The sequence below is a fragment of the Dermacentor andersoni genome, chromosome 1, assembly GCF_023375885.2.
Source record: "Dermacentor andersoni chromosome 1, qqDerAnde1_hic_scaffold, whole genome shotgun sequence".
Classification (NCBI taxonomy): Eukaryota; Metazoa; Arthropoda; class Arachnida; order Ixodida; family Ixodidae; genus Dermacentor; species Dermacentor andersoni.
In genome coordinates, this window is record NC_092814.1 from 282,472,574 (window position 1) to 282,486,629 (window position 14,056).

Sequence of the window (14,056 nt, forward strand, 5' to 3'; positions counted from 1 at the left end):
CGCATTGGTCTAAAGGATTCGAATTTTCTTTTCTGTTCTTTTTGTGCGGTTTCTCCATTAAGTTTCTCCTCGCTCTTTTCTGCGGGCTTTTCCGCCATGTCTACAGGCTCCGATCGTCTAGTCTGCGCGCCCTTTTTGAACGGAAATGGTTTCCGCGGTCCATTTCGACCGTCCCAGTTTCCCTCCTCGGCGTTCAACTTTCTACGGTTTGCGTACTCTTCGGCTAATTCAGCCGCCCTTTCCACAGTGTTTACATTACCTCTGTCTTGCACCCACAGTTTCACAGCTTGGGGGATGGTTTTGTAAAACTGTTCTAGACACATGCATTCAATGATCATGTCTCTGCTGTCGTACGCTTCCGCGCTTTTAAGCCACTCGACTAGGTTGGCCTTTAAGCTATATGCAAACTCCGATATCCCTCGCTATCTTTCTTGCCTGTGCTCCTAAACCTTTGCCGAAAAGCTTCGGCTGAAAGGCGGTATTTCTTCAGGAGACTAGCCTTAACTTTTGCATAATCATATGCATCCTGTGCACTCAGTCTGGCGATTACTTCCGCCGCCTCGCACGGCAACATAGACAGCAACCGCTGTGGCCATGTATTCGGGCCGAAGTTCATCTTTTCGCAAGTCCTTTCAAAATTGCTTAGGAACAAGCCTATGTCGGTCCCGACCTCAAATGGCTTTAATAGCCTGTCCATGCGGTACGATTCTGCCTCACTTGATCGTCCCAGAGCGCCTTCACTTCCTTGAGACAACTCCAAACGTTTGCTTTCAAGTTCAAGTTGCATTTTTCTTAACTCGCGATCTTTATCGCGTTCTTCTCTTTCCCGTTCTTCTCTTTCTCTTTCCCGTTCTGCTCTTTCTCTTTCCCGTTTCTCTCTCTTTTTGAGAAGTTCCAATCCCATTTGAATATCTTCCTCACTGGCCTGTTCGGAAATGATATGCAATAATTCTGATCTTAGCATTTCCTCGCGTACATCTAGGCCCAGTTCCTCACCAACAATCAACAACTCGTCTCTCAGCAGTGTCCTTAACCCCATGACTGCTGCTTTACTGCCTTGATTCTGCTCTCTAAATCTAGCTAGGAAAACACAACCTAGCTAACACACAACAATCTAGCTTCCCTACAGTTCTAAACAGAACAACCACAAAATGAAGCCTAGAGAGTCAAAGCAAGAATCAAGCACTCACCGCAGATACAGCACCATGTCGCAAAGTCCATCTCACCGCTGTCAGCCAGTTGTCAGGATTGGGGGGCTCAATCCCATCGCTCGAGATCCGTTGCCAAGATTGGAGTCCGGCATGAATTCGAAGGTAGCTGGCCCATGCCGTCGTCCAACTTAAACACGCTGAGGACGTTGATGAAGGGAAGAACTGCTTCTCATCGAGAACGAGGAAAATGGGTTTATTTACAGAAAATTAAATCAGTCTAACATGACTGCTTAAGAAAAAGAGTGTCAGTCCGACATGACTGCTCAAGAGAAAGTGTGTCAGTCCAACCTGACTGCACGAGAGAAGTGTGTCGAGCCTCCGCCCCACAGCCGTTTTTAAACGCTCGGTCCTTCGGCGATACAAGGCAGCGAATGTTCGTTTCGTCATCGCAAAACTAGCCGCCTCCCGCGACAAGGTGACGCGAGCGTTCGTTTACTCATTGTAAATTCGCCGCTGCCCCGCAGACCGGTTTACGCGCACACACACGCAAACACACAGGTGCGAAGGACTGGAGCCGACGACAGAGGGGAGTCGTTCCGTAGTATCGTTTACGCCTACACACACGCAAACACACAGGTGCGAAGGACTGGAGCCGACGACAGAGGGGAGTCGTTCCGGGAAGCTCGGAGACATTCTGGGTAGCTCGTGGTCCCGCCGTGGCTTGCTCATGCGTAGCAAAATCAGGTTCGCGCTCGGGACCTCCGGCACAATAGTTCGTCCGTCGAACCCGTTTCGTCACAACGGAGATGGGGCTCGTGGATGGAGGCGGTTTTCAGCACAAAGCCCGCTTCTTCGAACGCAGTCTAGCTGCAGCGACGGAGAGTGGGGGATGCGCGCCTTGTCCCCCAGTCGTAATTGGGTGGCAATTTTTCCTTGCAGCTCGCCATTCTTAACAAGGCATTAATAGCTTTTGTCGAAGACAGTGGCATGGTTGACCGCTATTAAAGCTTTTAATGTTCCTTTTATTTCAATGTCGCAGTATATATGTATGTGTTTGTGGATTATGTTAGGTTGACCGTTATGTTCTGACTATATGCGATAATGCATTTACACAATGTATGCACCACCCGCTGACTAGAGACTGTATTATTAGGTGACTGTATTATTTGCATTTTTGAGACTTTCTTGTACGGTGCTGTGTAGTTATTCATCATGCATATGGTGTGTACCACGTATTTTTAACGTCACACTATTACTTTGAAAACGTTGCTTGACAAGTAATCTTGAACCCTGTATGTTGTAGGTTAGACCCATTCAAGAGCTAAGGAGCAGCCGGCGCCTAAATAGTGCGTCAACGTATCCTTATATCATATCAATAATAATAATAATAATAATAATAATAATAATAATAATAATAATAATAATAATAATAATAATAATAGTAATAATAATAATAATAATAATAATAATAATAATAATGATAGTAATAATAATAATAATAATAATAATAACAACAACAACAATAAAAGAAAACGCGAGATGAAATGAGCCCATTACGTCAAAAAATACTTTCCTTAAGCGCTCGTAGATCGTTTAAGGAAACACACACACACGGAGAGGGGGCGAAACGCAAAAACGCCCGTGTCCCGTGCATTGGGGGCACGTTAGAGATCCCCAGGTGGTCAAAGTTAATCCAGAGTCCAACACTACGGCGTGCCTCGTAATCACATCGTGGTTTTGGCACGCAAAACCCGAGAATTCACATCCAACACGGAGAGCGAGTAAACAGTGCGTTCAGAGCACCATTTTCAAACCGCGGCGTCAAGCGCGCGCATCGCGGCACCCTTCACGCGCGGCGCGGCCAGCGCCAGCTGTCCGCTGACGGGCGCGTTCTTTCTTGTTCCACGTTTCTTCTGCTTCATGGCAGGTGGCGCCAGCATCCAAGGGAAAGTTGCAGGCGTCTGATAAATAATCAGACGGCTGATTGGGGGTTTCCTTTGTGCTTACTGGCACTAATGTTACGAGATATATTTTTTTTCTTTCTGCAGTTTTCTGATAATTGACAATAATTTTATAATTAGTTGCATGATTTCTTTCTTGACACAAACATTAAGCGTGGCCTTCCTTAAATATGTTATTGTTGAGGGCCCATGGCTGTTCCGGTGGCTTGTTGGAAAACGTTCTACAATATTTACACCTATATTAAATAGGAAACTTAAATGAAGTATACAAGGCGTGTCTGTAAGATTCTTTTTTGTCGTGAAAAAACAGCGCAAAGGCTCAATTGTTCAAAAGCATTCAGGAGCTGTGCTTGACGCCACGAACACAAGTAAATTTGAATTGGAAAAATAACTGATCACGATGGCGAAATGGCAATGAAACCAACGCTGTGTAAATTTCGTGCTTGAGCTTATTTACCCCGGCTGGAATGGGAATGACTTCCCCTGTTCTCTGTTATTTATCTTCCCGTCTTTCTATCATCGTTCTAACACTCTCTTCCCACACCCTCGCGCAGAGTAGCAAAACCAAAACTATCATCCGGTGAACATCCCTCTTTTTTTTTGTATTTGTAAACATTTTTTTACAATTCTCGATAAAAGTGCATGCGCAATAACGTTTCCTGGTGGTTTGTTTCTTAAACTATACTAGTTGTAAGTGAGCGTCTTTCCTGTCCACGTCTCCTTTTTCCGCAACGTTTCTGCGCTCCCTTTGCATAAATCATGTCAAACCAACTAGCCCAACAGTTTACTATTCTGTCTTTCCTTTATTTTTTTCCTTTCTTTCCTTCTTGATCCGGCCCTCAGTATTTAATAGAGCTCTTTGGAGGCTCAGAAAAAGAAAGAGTAATAAATAAATCTAAAATATTAATATCTATTGATAGCAGGGGCGCTATAACGTAAAACTATTCCAAAATTTTCTATTCCAATTCTGCAATAAGCCATCTGCGATTGGTCAAAAACTTTTTTGGATCACCCCCCACTCTTCGCCTGTCTGTCACGCGACGTTACGAAAACCGCGAAAGCTCCCCACCTGATACGATGTCTACACACTGATTATGCATGATTTGACTGAACAAAAGAAAAATAGTTATTTCTGATTCGACGCCTCTTCGCCATTAGCCCTCGGCTATTGGTCAAAAGTTTTCGGGCTGCACCCACTTCATCTGTCTCACTCGACGTCACAAAACCGCGAAAACTCACCGCGTCAAAGTGACGTCTACACGTTAAAAATGCATTAATGTGCCGAATAAAACTGAATTTTCTTCTGAATAGCCGCAGGCTGCCCCGTTCCAAAATGTATAAAAGATGGCTGCCGCCGATCGCTCAGGCACTGGCTACTCGCACCTGCCGGAGATCATGGGTTTATTTGCGTATACTAAACCTTTTTGCGTGGCCGTGTAATGTTTTCGAGCGCTTTCGGCAAGTCTACGACTTCGTTCTGCGAACTCTTCTTTGCTGAGGATCCGTTTTAGCGTCATTCTTAAGCTTCCGTTGCATGCCGACGCGATTGTCTACCAGTCACCGCAAACAAAGTAAGGGAAAACGGACTGCATTGGCTCTGCCTCACTGAATCCTTCTCCACTTGAGTGTGCTCCTCGCCTCCTGTGAGCCAATTAGATAAAACAAGCCGCTCACTGCAGGCAATGTAATTCATTTTTCAAGCGAACAAAAGTAACCTCCTATGAACGAGGCGAACGTTTGATTGGTCTGTTCAGACAACCCTGCGGGTGACCACCCGATGCTTGCGTCGGCGGTTGCGCAAATTTGACGTCAGGAGATTGGAATAAAAACATATTGGAATAGTTTTACGTTATAGGGCCCCAGGACTGAAAATAACAATATAGATGCACTCTCCAGAATAGATTATCTATCTGCTCTCTCTCTCTCTCTCACACACACACACACACACACACACACACACACACACACACACACACACACACACACACACACACACACACACACACACACACACACACACACACACACACACACACACACACACACACACACACACACACACACACACACACACACACACACACACACACACACACACACACACACACACACACACACACACACACACACACACACACACACACACACACACACACACACACACACACACACACACACACACACACACACACACACACACACACACACACACACACACACACACACACACACACACACACACACACACACACACACACACACACACACACACACACACACACACACACACACACACACACACACACACACACACACATATATACGCGCGCGCGCACGCACGCACGCACACGCACACACGTATAGCTGCCGTTTATGACATGAGAATGCCTGCTCCGCATTCTCTGCGACCCATCTTTATTCGCGAGAAGATTTACTTTTTACGATCTGTGCGGGATGTCTTTGCACAGGAATCATCAATTAGAATGCATTCCTGCTCCCCCATTTTCTTTGAAAGTTATACCTCTTTCGCACGGCACGCGTAATGTCATTCACAGTAAATGACATTCATGCCGAAGGTCAATGCGGTCTTGCGTTCCCTGTCTAGACTGGTCTGCAAGATGGCATTCGCAATTGATGGCGACGTTTATCGGCACTTTGCGCTCGCAGGCACTCGACAATCGACATGTATACTTTCAGCTTGCTCTTCGCCCTGCGCAAAACGGCGAGGTGGTCTTCCCACACTTTCAGCAGCGCGCGCGTCTCGTCGCCGGTCCAGTTCGGTTTCCGCTTCCCATTCTCCGCTGACGAAGCTGCAGAGTTGGCTTGCGAGGTTGGTGGCAAAAATGACAAAAAAAAAAAAAGACGAGCGTTTGTAAGCATGGCCGACAAGATGTGCTAGCGTCCAGTCGAGACTGGGGACAAGAATATAGTTGCACAAACTACTTAACTATCGTGTTGTAGGTCACAAGATTATTAAAAAGTTCATAAAAGCAATTATGGCACCCTCTACTCTGATGACATTGCTTTTTAACTTATCAATTTTGTAATTTTTTGCCAAGCCCCTGTCGTCGAGATTGCACAAGTCGCGCTTGCATGAGTTCGGGAAACTAATTCAATAGGCGAATCCCATTAGCTGTAAGTGTCATTCACTATGACCGTGTAGAAGCAACAAAAATGACATTGACGTAATCTCATTCGCTGCGAATGACATTACACGTGCCGTGTGACAGGGGTATTAGACTCCTACAGTCGGTAACAACGCGTTTCTTAAACAGGGGTTGAGCACGAGAGTTCTACGGAGAAGACCAACTCTACCCAGCAGGGCCCGGAGAGCAAGATGGACAGGACTGAGGTACCTTCTTCGTGGACGAATATGCCATCACACGAGACAAAGGTGTCCACGACCACGGAGTCCGAGGATTCAACGCAGCAGGACTGTACCCAACAGGAGTACGACTTCATGAAAGAGAATCTACTGCTCTACAACAACGCCAAGATGACAGATAACAAGAAGACAGGTGAGGAGGCCCACCGAGCCCGCAGTACGCGATTTAATTTTACGTATATACAATCCTTTCATCAATGTGTGAAAATGGAGCGCGAGAACAGGATTAGGACGAAAACAGGAAAGAACGGAATGACCGATAACACATGATATTTGTGTGTCCTCTTTTATGTATTATGTAATATTATGTAGCAAACTGCACTGAGCAAATGAGAAACCTGAGGGGGTGGTTACAGCATGTCAACGCCTTCTGCAACTAAAAAAAAAAGGCATCAGATTGCGGAACGGATCTTAGCCAATTAATTGTATGCCCAGGAAAACTGTAAAAGAACATCGCAGACATGAAATGTTGCTTTCTCATTGTCGAGCGCGAACGCAGCAGAAGCACATTGCTTATAGCCTCTTATTCCGAATAAACAAAGTTGCAGCGTTTCGGACTTCCGGCGGTTTGCGCAAATATCGAAACAGCGGCTATGTCTCTGTTCACGCGGCCTCCCTCCGTGTTACGCCTCGCTCAGGCAACGAGTACCTGGTGAGCATCATGTTCTCGCACTACGACCACAACCACAACGGGCTGCTGGAGGCCGAGGAGCTGTGGAAGGCCGGCGAGGAAGACCGGCTCGGCCAACTGTCCACCGTGTGCATACTGGCCGACATGCTGCTCTTCGACGACGCCAACCACGATGGCCGGCTCAACATCAACGAGTTCTATCTTGCCTTTAGTAAGTTATACAGTAAGTGCGCCCCAGCTCGCTCATTCCCTCTCCGCTTGCCGCGCTCGCTGGCATGCGCCTGTGCTGCGCACGGGCATGCTGCGCAGCACAGCCTCTCACGGTGACGCCACTTCTCTTTCCCAAGGTCGCTAAGCTATAGATGCTCCGACGACACGCCGCCTTCAATCTCGGCGATTTTCTGTAGCGGGCCACTTACCGCCGTCGTCCAGGAAGATCCTGTCCAGCCCACGCGTTTAGCGTGACCCCCAGGCGAGCGAACGAAAGGACGCTCAATGAGGATGAAATGGCTTTGCCGTGAGAACAGTTGACAGTAGCCTAGAGCAAAACATTCGTATAGTGGCAGCCAGAACTAGACTGACTGTAGGGATAGTTGGTCATTCGTTGTTTCCGCCAATACGCACTCCGCTGTCACCCATAGCAGCCATTCACGATGAACCCACAGCGGGCACCTTGGGGTGACCCGTGCTTACGCCCCTGTGCTACAGTCTTTCTTTTGGCCAGGGGAACAATATAATTTTCTTCTTTCTCAACTGGAACGTTTGGCATTAACAATATTATTCCATAACGGCGCCGCGATAACGCACGTACAGCGAGTGGCAGTGGCGTATCTTTTTCCGGGGCATGTTGAGGGGGGGGGGGGGGGGGGGCATTAGGAAGGGGGAAGTGGGCTGGGCAGAGCCACATTCTTACGCAGAATTTTGCTTAGTTTTCTTTATTGGGGCAGAGGGTCGGGACGCTAATGCCCGGTGTGCCACCCCCTGGCTACGCCACTGGCGCGAGGGCGCGGTAAAATAAAAACGTTATGTGCTCCTTACAATCCCCGTTATGTGCTGCTTACTAACTTAGCCAGCGTCCCACTTTGCTGAAGTGAGCTATTTGCATATATACAAACCTTCACAGTAAGTGCAAACTTAAAAATGTATTTTCGCTGAAGCTGCTTCAAGTATAACGACTGAATTCGGCCATCAATTTAGTTACTCGCTAAGTTAAATCTGTGACTCTAAATAGGTAAGGAAGTTCCCAAAGTTCAGCCACACAAATGTTCAATGTATAATAGCGGTTACGGTAAGTTATTGTGTGTATGCAAATCAATTTTATGTTGAGCTTCAGCCTTACCTGGCAGGAGTAATTTGAAAAGAAAGCTTGGCATACTTATTTTCAAAATTCGCTGCTCCACTGCGTTTCCTTTTTTGTTGGGTATAAAAGTTATTTTTTGCAGAAATATTCTATCCCTAAATGAACCTTTCAGTAAAATGTACAGGTGGAAGCGCACCTCTGTGAAGTGCACTTAAATCCGTCTAGGTAATGAGTTGCATACCCAGACAATCGTTAAAACACTTCCATGCATTAACATAATAAATTTGCTGTAATGTTGCGAAATTGTGACGATTACATTCGTTAAATTGCTTGTAAATAGGTAAAACTAAAACAGTAGTAGTAAAGGCTGAATAACTAAACATTTTGACCATACGTGAGACTGCTGGCGTGTTACGTAAGAACGCAAATTGCATGAAATGAGTACATTAAGCACTTCTCTGCCATGTTAAAGAAAGTAATTAAGCTCCAAAAGGGGGGGGGGGGCACCAAATAAATCCTAAACTAAGGTAAGCGCAAGATTGATCGTCAGACTGGGTTTTCATGGCGCTGCCTTTCAAACTCGACTTTTATTCGAACATTCAGTATACCCGCCGTGGTTGCTCAGTGGCTATGGTGTTGGGCTGCTGAGCACGAGGTCGCGGGATCGAATCCCGGCCACGGCGGCCGCATTTCGATGGGGGCGAAATGCGAAAACACCCGTGTACTTAGATTTAGGTGCACGTTAAAGAACCCCAGGTGGTCTAAATTTCCGGAGTCCTTCACTACGGCGTGCCTCATAATCAGAAAGTGGTTTTGGCACGTAAAACCCCATAATTAAAAAAAAAAAAACATTCAGTATGCTCCGGGCAGTGGTCAAAAAGTCGCTACACGGGCTTGACTAGGACCACGACTCTTTCGCGCCCATATCTTTATTCTTCAGAACCAGCAATACATTTGCTTGTAGTGCACGCTATATCACCTTTGAGGAAGCGCTTATCGACGCTAGAACAGCATGCTTAGTGCTTAGTGCAATTCACTGTAGCTTTTTGTTTCGCTGCGTTTGCTTTCAGTTTCGTTCTCACTTTTCTTTGCCAGGCGTCTCAGTTGTGTCGCTGGATAAGTCTCTCGAGGTAAACCACGTGACTGCTCGTGTTGGCGACAATGTCGAGATCAAGTGTGACGTCACCGGGACTCCTCCACCTCCAATCGTATGGCGTCGCAACAACATGGACCTGTCCTCGCTAAGCGAAGACGAGATCAAGGCAAGATCGTTTATGCTTTCATGCTGTCGCAGACCAAACTTCAGTGCGTGCTCGCTGCGTTCTAATCGACCACGTGACCTATTGATCCTGTACAGTCTTAAAAAAGATTTACACCCTTTGGGGTGTATCTCGTTCCACAACAGTAATCGCCATGTGTGTTGCCCGCATTTCCTTTCTTGAGCGCTGCGAGCACGGTACTTTCAAGTCACGAACGGCATGCGCGTTATCAGCGTGACATAGCATTCTCGATAGGAAAGTAGCGACCGCAACGTTTTCAAGAAAGAAAACGCAAGCAAGGCAGATGCCGATTATCATTGTGGGACAAATATGCACACCAAAGGGTGCAACTGTTTTAAGAGTATTTGTCTAAACTGCCGACAGTTCAACCAAAAACTACGCTCTGAGCAGCAAGCCGTTGTGCCACTGTGTAAGCACACAGGGTACAAATAAATAAAAATAGGTTTTAGCTACTTATGTAAGGAGATCCAACGTAATTATTGCAATATACCTTAAGCGAAGCTTTCTCCAAAGATTTTAATAAAGTGCCTCACAAAGGGACACACGATGCGTGCAATCTCCGCGTGCAAAGAAACCTTCGCTTTAGAAATAATCTAACCTAGGAGTGTTAATTATAATCTTTGCAAACTCAACAACACGACCAGGAAAACTCCACAATTTTTGCCTCACTGCGGTGTACAGAATTTCGAAGCCGCACACAGGGGTGAAGCTTTCTTGACTTAGGATGATGAAAAGTACTAGCGAGAAGTTGAATGCTGAGAGAATAGTAATTAGTTCCCATCCATGATCCCCTTGAATGTTACACTCTAAGAAAAGTTTACACCCTTTGAGTCGCATCTTGCCACACAACAATAAACGTCATCTGTCTTGTCCGCATTCCTTTTCTTTAACGCTGCGAGCCCGGTACTTCCCAGTAAAGACCGATCCACACGACGGACCAAATCTGCGGGCCGATCGGTCACGTGATGCGACGTCACGGCCCACCGCTGTCCGGTCCGGCGCAGAGCACATCCACATGGTGGACCGCCATAGCAGACAGGAGAGCAGACCAACCGGCTACACTCTCGGCCAGAGTGTTATCATTGTTATCATTCCGGCTCGAGTCCCACAAAGCCGGGAACTGCTCAACCAGGGATACAAAATAAAAAAAAATCTCGTCACTCCAAGAGGACACGGTGTTTAAGAAATATATCTGCTGCACGCACGTGTAGGCGGAACGGCGGACATGAAACGACTGGCTTGACTGGCTTTTGCTGAGCCGGAAACTAAATTGGATTTGGCTGAAGACACTCTGTTGCCGGACAACATTCGTTGGCTACGCCAAAATCGCTGCGGTTTGCATGTGGTCCGCCGCCAAAACTGAAGCGGGAAAAGCCTGGGCGATTTGTTGGACCGCGAGGGCCGCGGTCTTACGCGGGCCGACGGCGGTACGCACGAACTGGTGACGTCCTATCACGTGATGCGCGGACCGCGGTCCAAAATAGTAATTTAGTCCGTCGTGTGGATCGGCCTTTACGAACAGCATGCGCGTTATCAGCATGACATAGCATTGCCGACAGGAAAGTAGCGGGCGCGGCGTAACGGAAGCAAGGCAGATGACGATTATTGCTGTGTGGCAGATATACACCCCAAAGGGTGTAAACTTTTTTACGGTGTATGAGTGCTATCTCTCACCAATGTTTCTGCCTAAAAATGGCTAACATGATCAGTATTTGAACAAATAACAACACTGCGACGCCGACAGCCCGATCATGCGCTTTCTGCTAATCAATTTATTTTCCACCTCGTGCGCATCAACCTGGCTGTTCCTATTGGTTCTTTTTTCTCTCTCTCTCTTATAAAGGATAATTCGCTTCATTTACTCATTCCAAAGGCGAAGTTAAGTTTACGTGTATTGTATGGTTGTCGTTCGTTGTTGTAGTCTGTCATCATCATCATCATCGTCATCATCATCATCAACATCATCAAGTGCTGTTTAACATAAACTGGGCGAATATAAACGTTGAGCAGGCATGTGGTTTGTCGGCCCATTCTCTGATCTCCCTTAAGTTTCGCAATTACCGAACAAGCCATAGAAAGGAAATGCCAAATTTCGACAAACGAATTTTAGGCATTACCTACTTCAATCTAACCTCCCGTAATTAATATTCAGCATTTCCATCTGCAGGTATTCGTTGATGGCTCCCTATACCTTACCAACGTTCAACTGGTACACTCTGGAAACTACACATGCCACGCCCAGAGAAATCATGACGTGATCCAAACACACATTCTGCACGTTCAAAGTAAGATCATTCCACCACTACTTCCGATCTATGCCGCCATTCATGCTTATTAATGTTGTTGCCGGTATCGCGGATCTTTCAGCAGATTCATCGTGTCGTTCTGCACGAAGTGAAACAAAAGACGCTAATTAACCTACAAGCAGATTATTTGTTCAACTAAGTTTAGTGAGAGCAAAGCAGTGTAAAAAAAAATTTTTCCTCATGTTTCTCACAATCTGGGAAATCACGGCAGGGTATGTCGTGTAATTTTGTGCGTTCTTTTTTTTGTGTGTGTCTGTGTTTTTTATGTATGTAACCGCACAAGTGCGGGGAAAAAGCGGCCGAGAAGTTGTTTTACAGGAGGCTTAATTTTCGCACCATCGCTAGTAGTATGCCGCGCCCACTGGCAGAACCTTCGCGGAATATTTACGTTTGCTGCGGCACAGACTTTATGCCGCTGAGGCTTCAACATCTCGCAAAGCTGTATAATGCAGTACGCTTACGAACTGCATTGTGATCTAGCAGTTTATATTTACTTGTTTTTTAGCGGCAACACAGAACTAACAAACATGCGTGTGGTTTTCAGCAATGCCCGAGGTTCGGGTGATTCCAAAGCTTCAGTCGCGCGCACCAGGTGAACTGGCTGAGATGGAGTGTCACGTGACGGGAGTACCTACTCCGCGGGTCACATGGCTGAAGAACGACGAAGGCCTTCGAGTCGCCACCGACAAGTACACTATAATCGGTGAGTAACTGCAGGTCTGGTCAACTCCGATTTCCTTGTGCGAGTTCGTATTAAAAGGACACTAAATAGGATAATCGTTTGAGCTGGATTAGCAAGGTATCCATACGCAATACCAAAAATGCCCCTCTTGCCGTAAGCAGAGCATTGCCAGGCCAGTTACGGCGCAACCACGAAAGGCGGGAAGCGACACCGCCTTGAAGTTCCCGAACTAGCCCGCCGTGAAAGTGATGAATTTTGACCGTGTCTGCTCGGGCCTATAGTTAATATTGTTTATGGATAAACATAGACTAAATTGTATTTTAATGGAGGTAAATACTGAGGTTAGGAAGATTTAACAATTTTTTCCGTATCCACAACGGCCCTATAGTAAAAAAGAAAAAGTACTTCGAAATTTGTGTCATCACAGTTATACGTACCGGCTCCGCGTTTTCGGCGCGAAATTACTAAAAAAAAAATCGAAGTTTGGTCTCTATTTTTGCTTCTATTAGTAATCATCTTCAGGCGAAATAAACCAAAAATACGGTTTTATGTAATACTTTGTCACTCTAAACTGTTTTAGCGTTTCGATTTTGTGCTCACTTAAGCCTAGAAACGCTCTCATTATTCAGCTGCTTAGCTTATCGCTGTAATTCCCAATGTAGAAATATATGGTACGCTGAGTTTGATGCCCTCAAATCCTGAGTGAAGTGGGGGAAACCTAATGCAAAGCCCATAGTAGCGTTTTTTTTTCTATGCTAGAATGAAGTTTCAACTGTGGATAGTTTACCGAACCAATTACTAATTACTCAGTACAGTAATTAAGCTATATCTAAAAAATATATAGATCATTCGTTTTTTCGACATATGTGCTCTCCATTGCCAGAAATAAACGTCAGCAATTTGTTCCAAATTTCCTCGATGTAGAATAAAGTTTGGACATTACGAGGTTAATTGAATGAAACTTCTTGAAACGAAGCTTTCTTAAAATGTTTCGATTAAATTCTCTGCAGCTTGACCCATGACGCGCGCATTGTTGTTTTATTTCCAACAACGCACAAGAAACAAAAAACAAACCTGAGATTTTAAAAAAAATGAACAGAAACAGAAATTCCCTCCCAGCAGTTGATAGGTACTGACCTTACCTTTCAAATGCAACATACTCACAAAATTGGTTTAAAGGAACAAAATTTGCTGAGCCAAACAACGAGAAAAACAATTTCTCCGTTCCCATGTATTTGGATAGGAGCTCCAGAGGTAAACCTTCCTTTTAGGAGCAAGTGATAAATGAAGGTATTAATGTTTTCTTCCTTTTGTTCTTGTTTCTTTCTTTGTTAAACTTTTTTTTACATTTGTTAGTTGA

The 14,056-nt window shown here is 45.6% G+C and overlaps 1 protein-coding gene across 2 annotated transcripts in view; it reads left to right on the top strand.

Moving 5' to 3' along the window:
- The window catches only part of LOC126547899 (follistatin-related protein 5-like), a 515,627-nt gene that overhangs the window by 447,638 nt on the left and 53,933 nt on the right, over nucleotides 1-14,056 (top strand). The window contains exons 5-9 of one of the 2 annotated variants that reach the window (XM_055063208.1): nucleotides 6,388-6,630; nucleotides 7,136-7,351; nucleotides 9,524-9,690; nucleotides 11,876-11,993; nucleotides 12,559-12,717. In XM_055063208.1, coding sequence (XP_054919183.1) covers nucleotides 6,388-6,630; nucleotides 7,136-7,351; nucleotides 9,524-9,690; nucleotides 11,876-11,993; nucleotides 12,559-12,717 — 903 coding nt within the window. The remainder of the gene's footprint in view (nucleotides 1-6,387; nucleotides 6,631-7,135; nucleotides 7,352-9,523; nucleotides 9,691-11,875; nucleotides 11,994-12,558; nucleotides 12,718-14,056) is intronic. The other variant, XM_050195938.2, reaches the window with a different exon arrangement.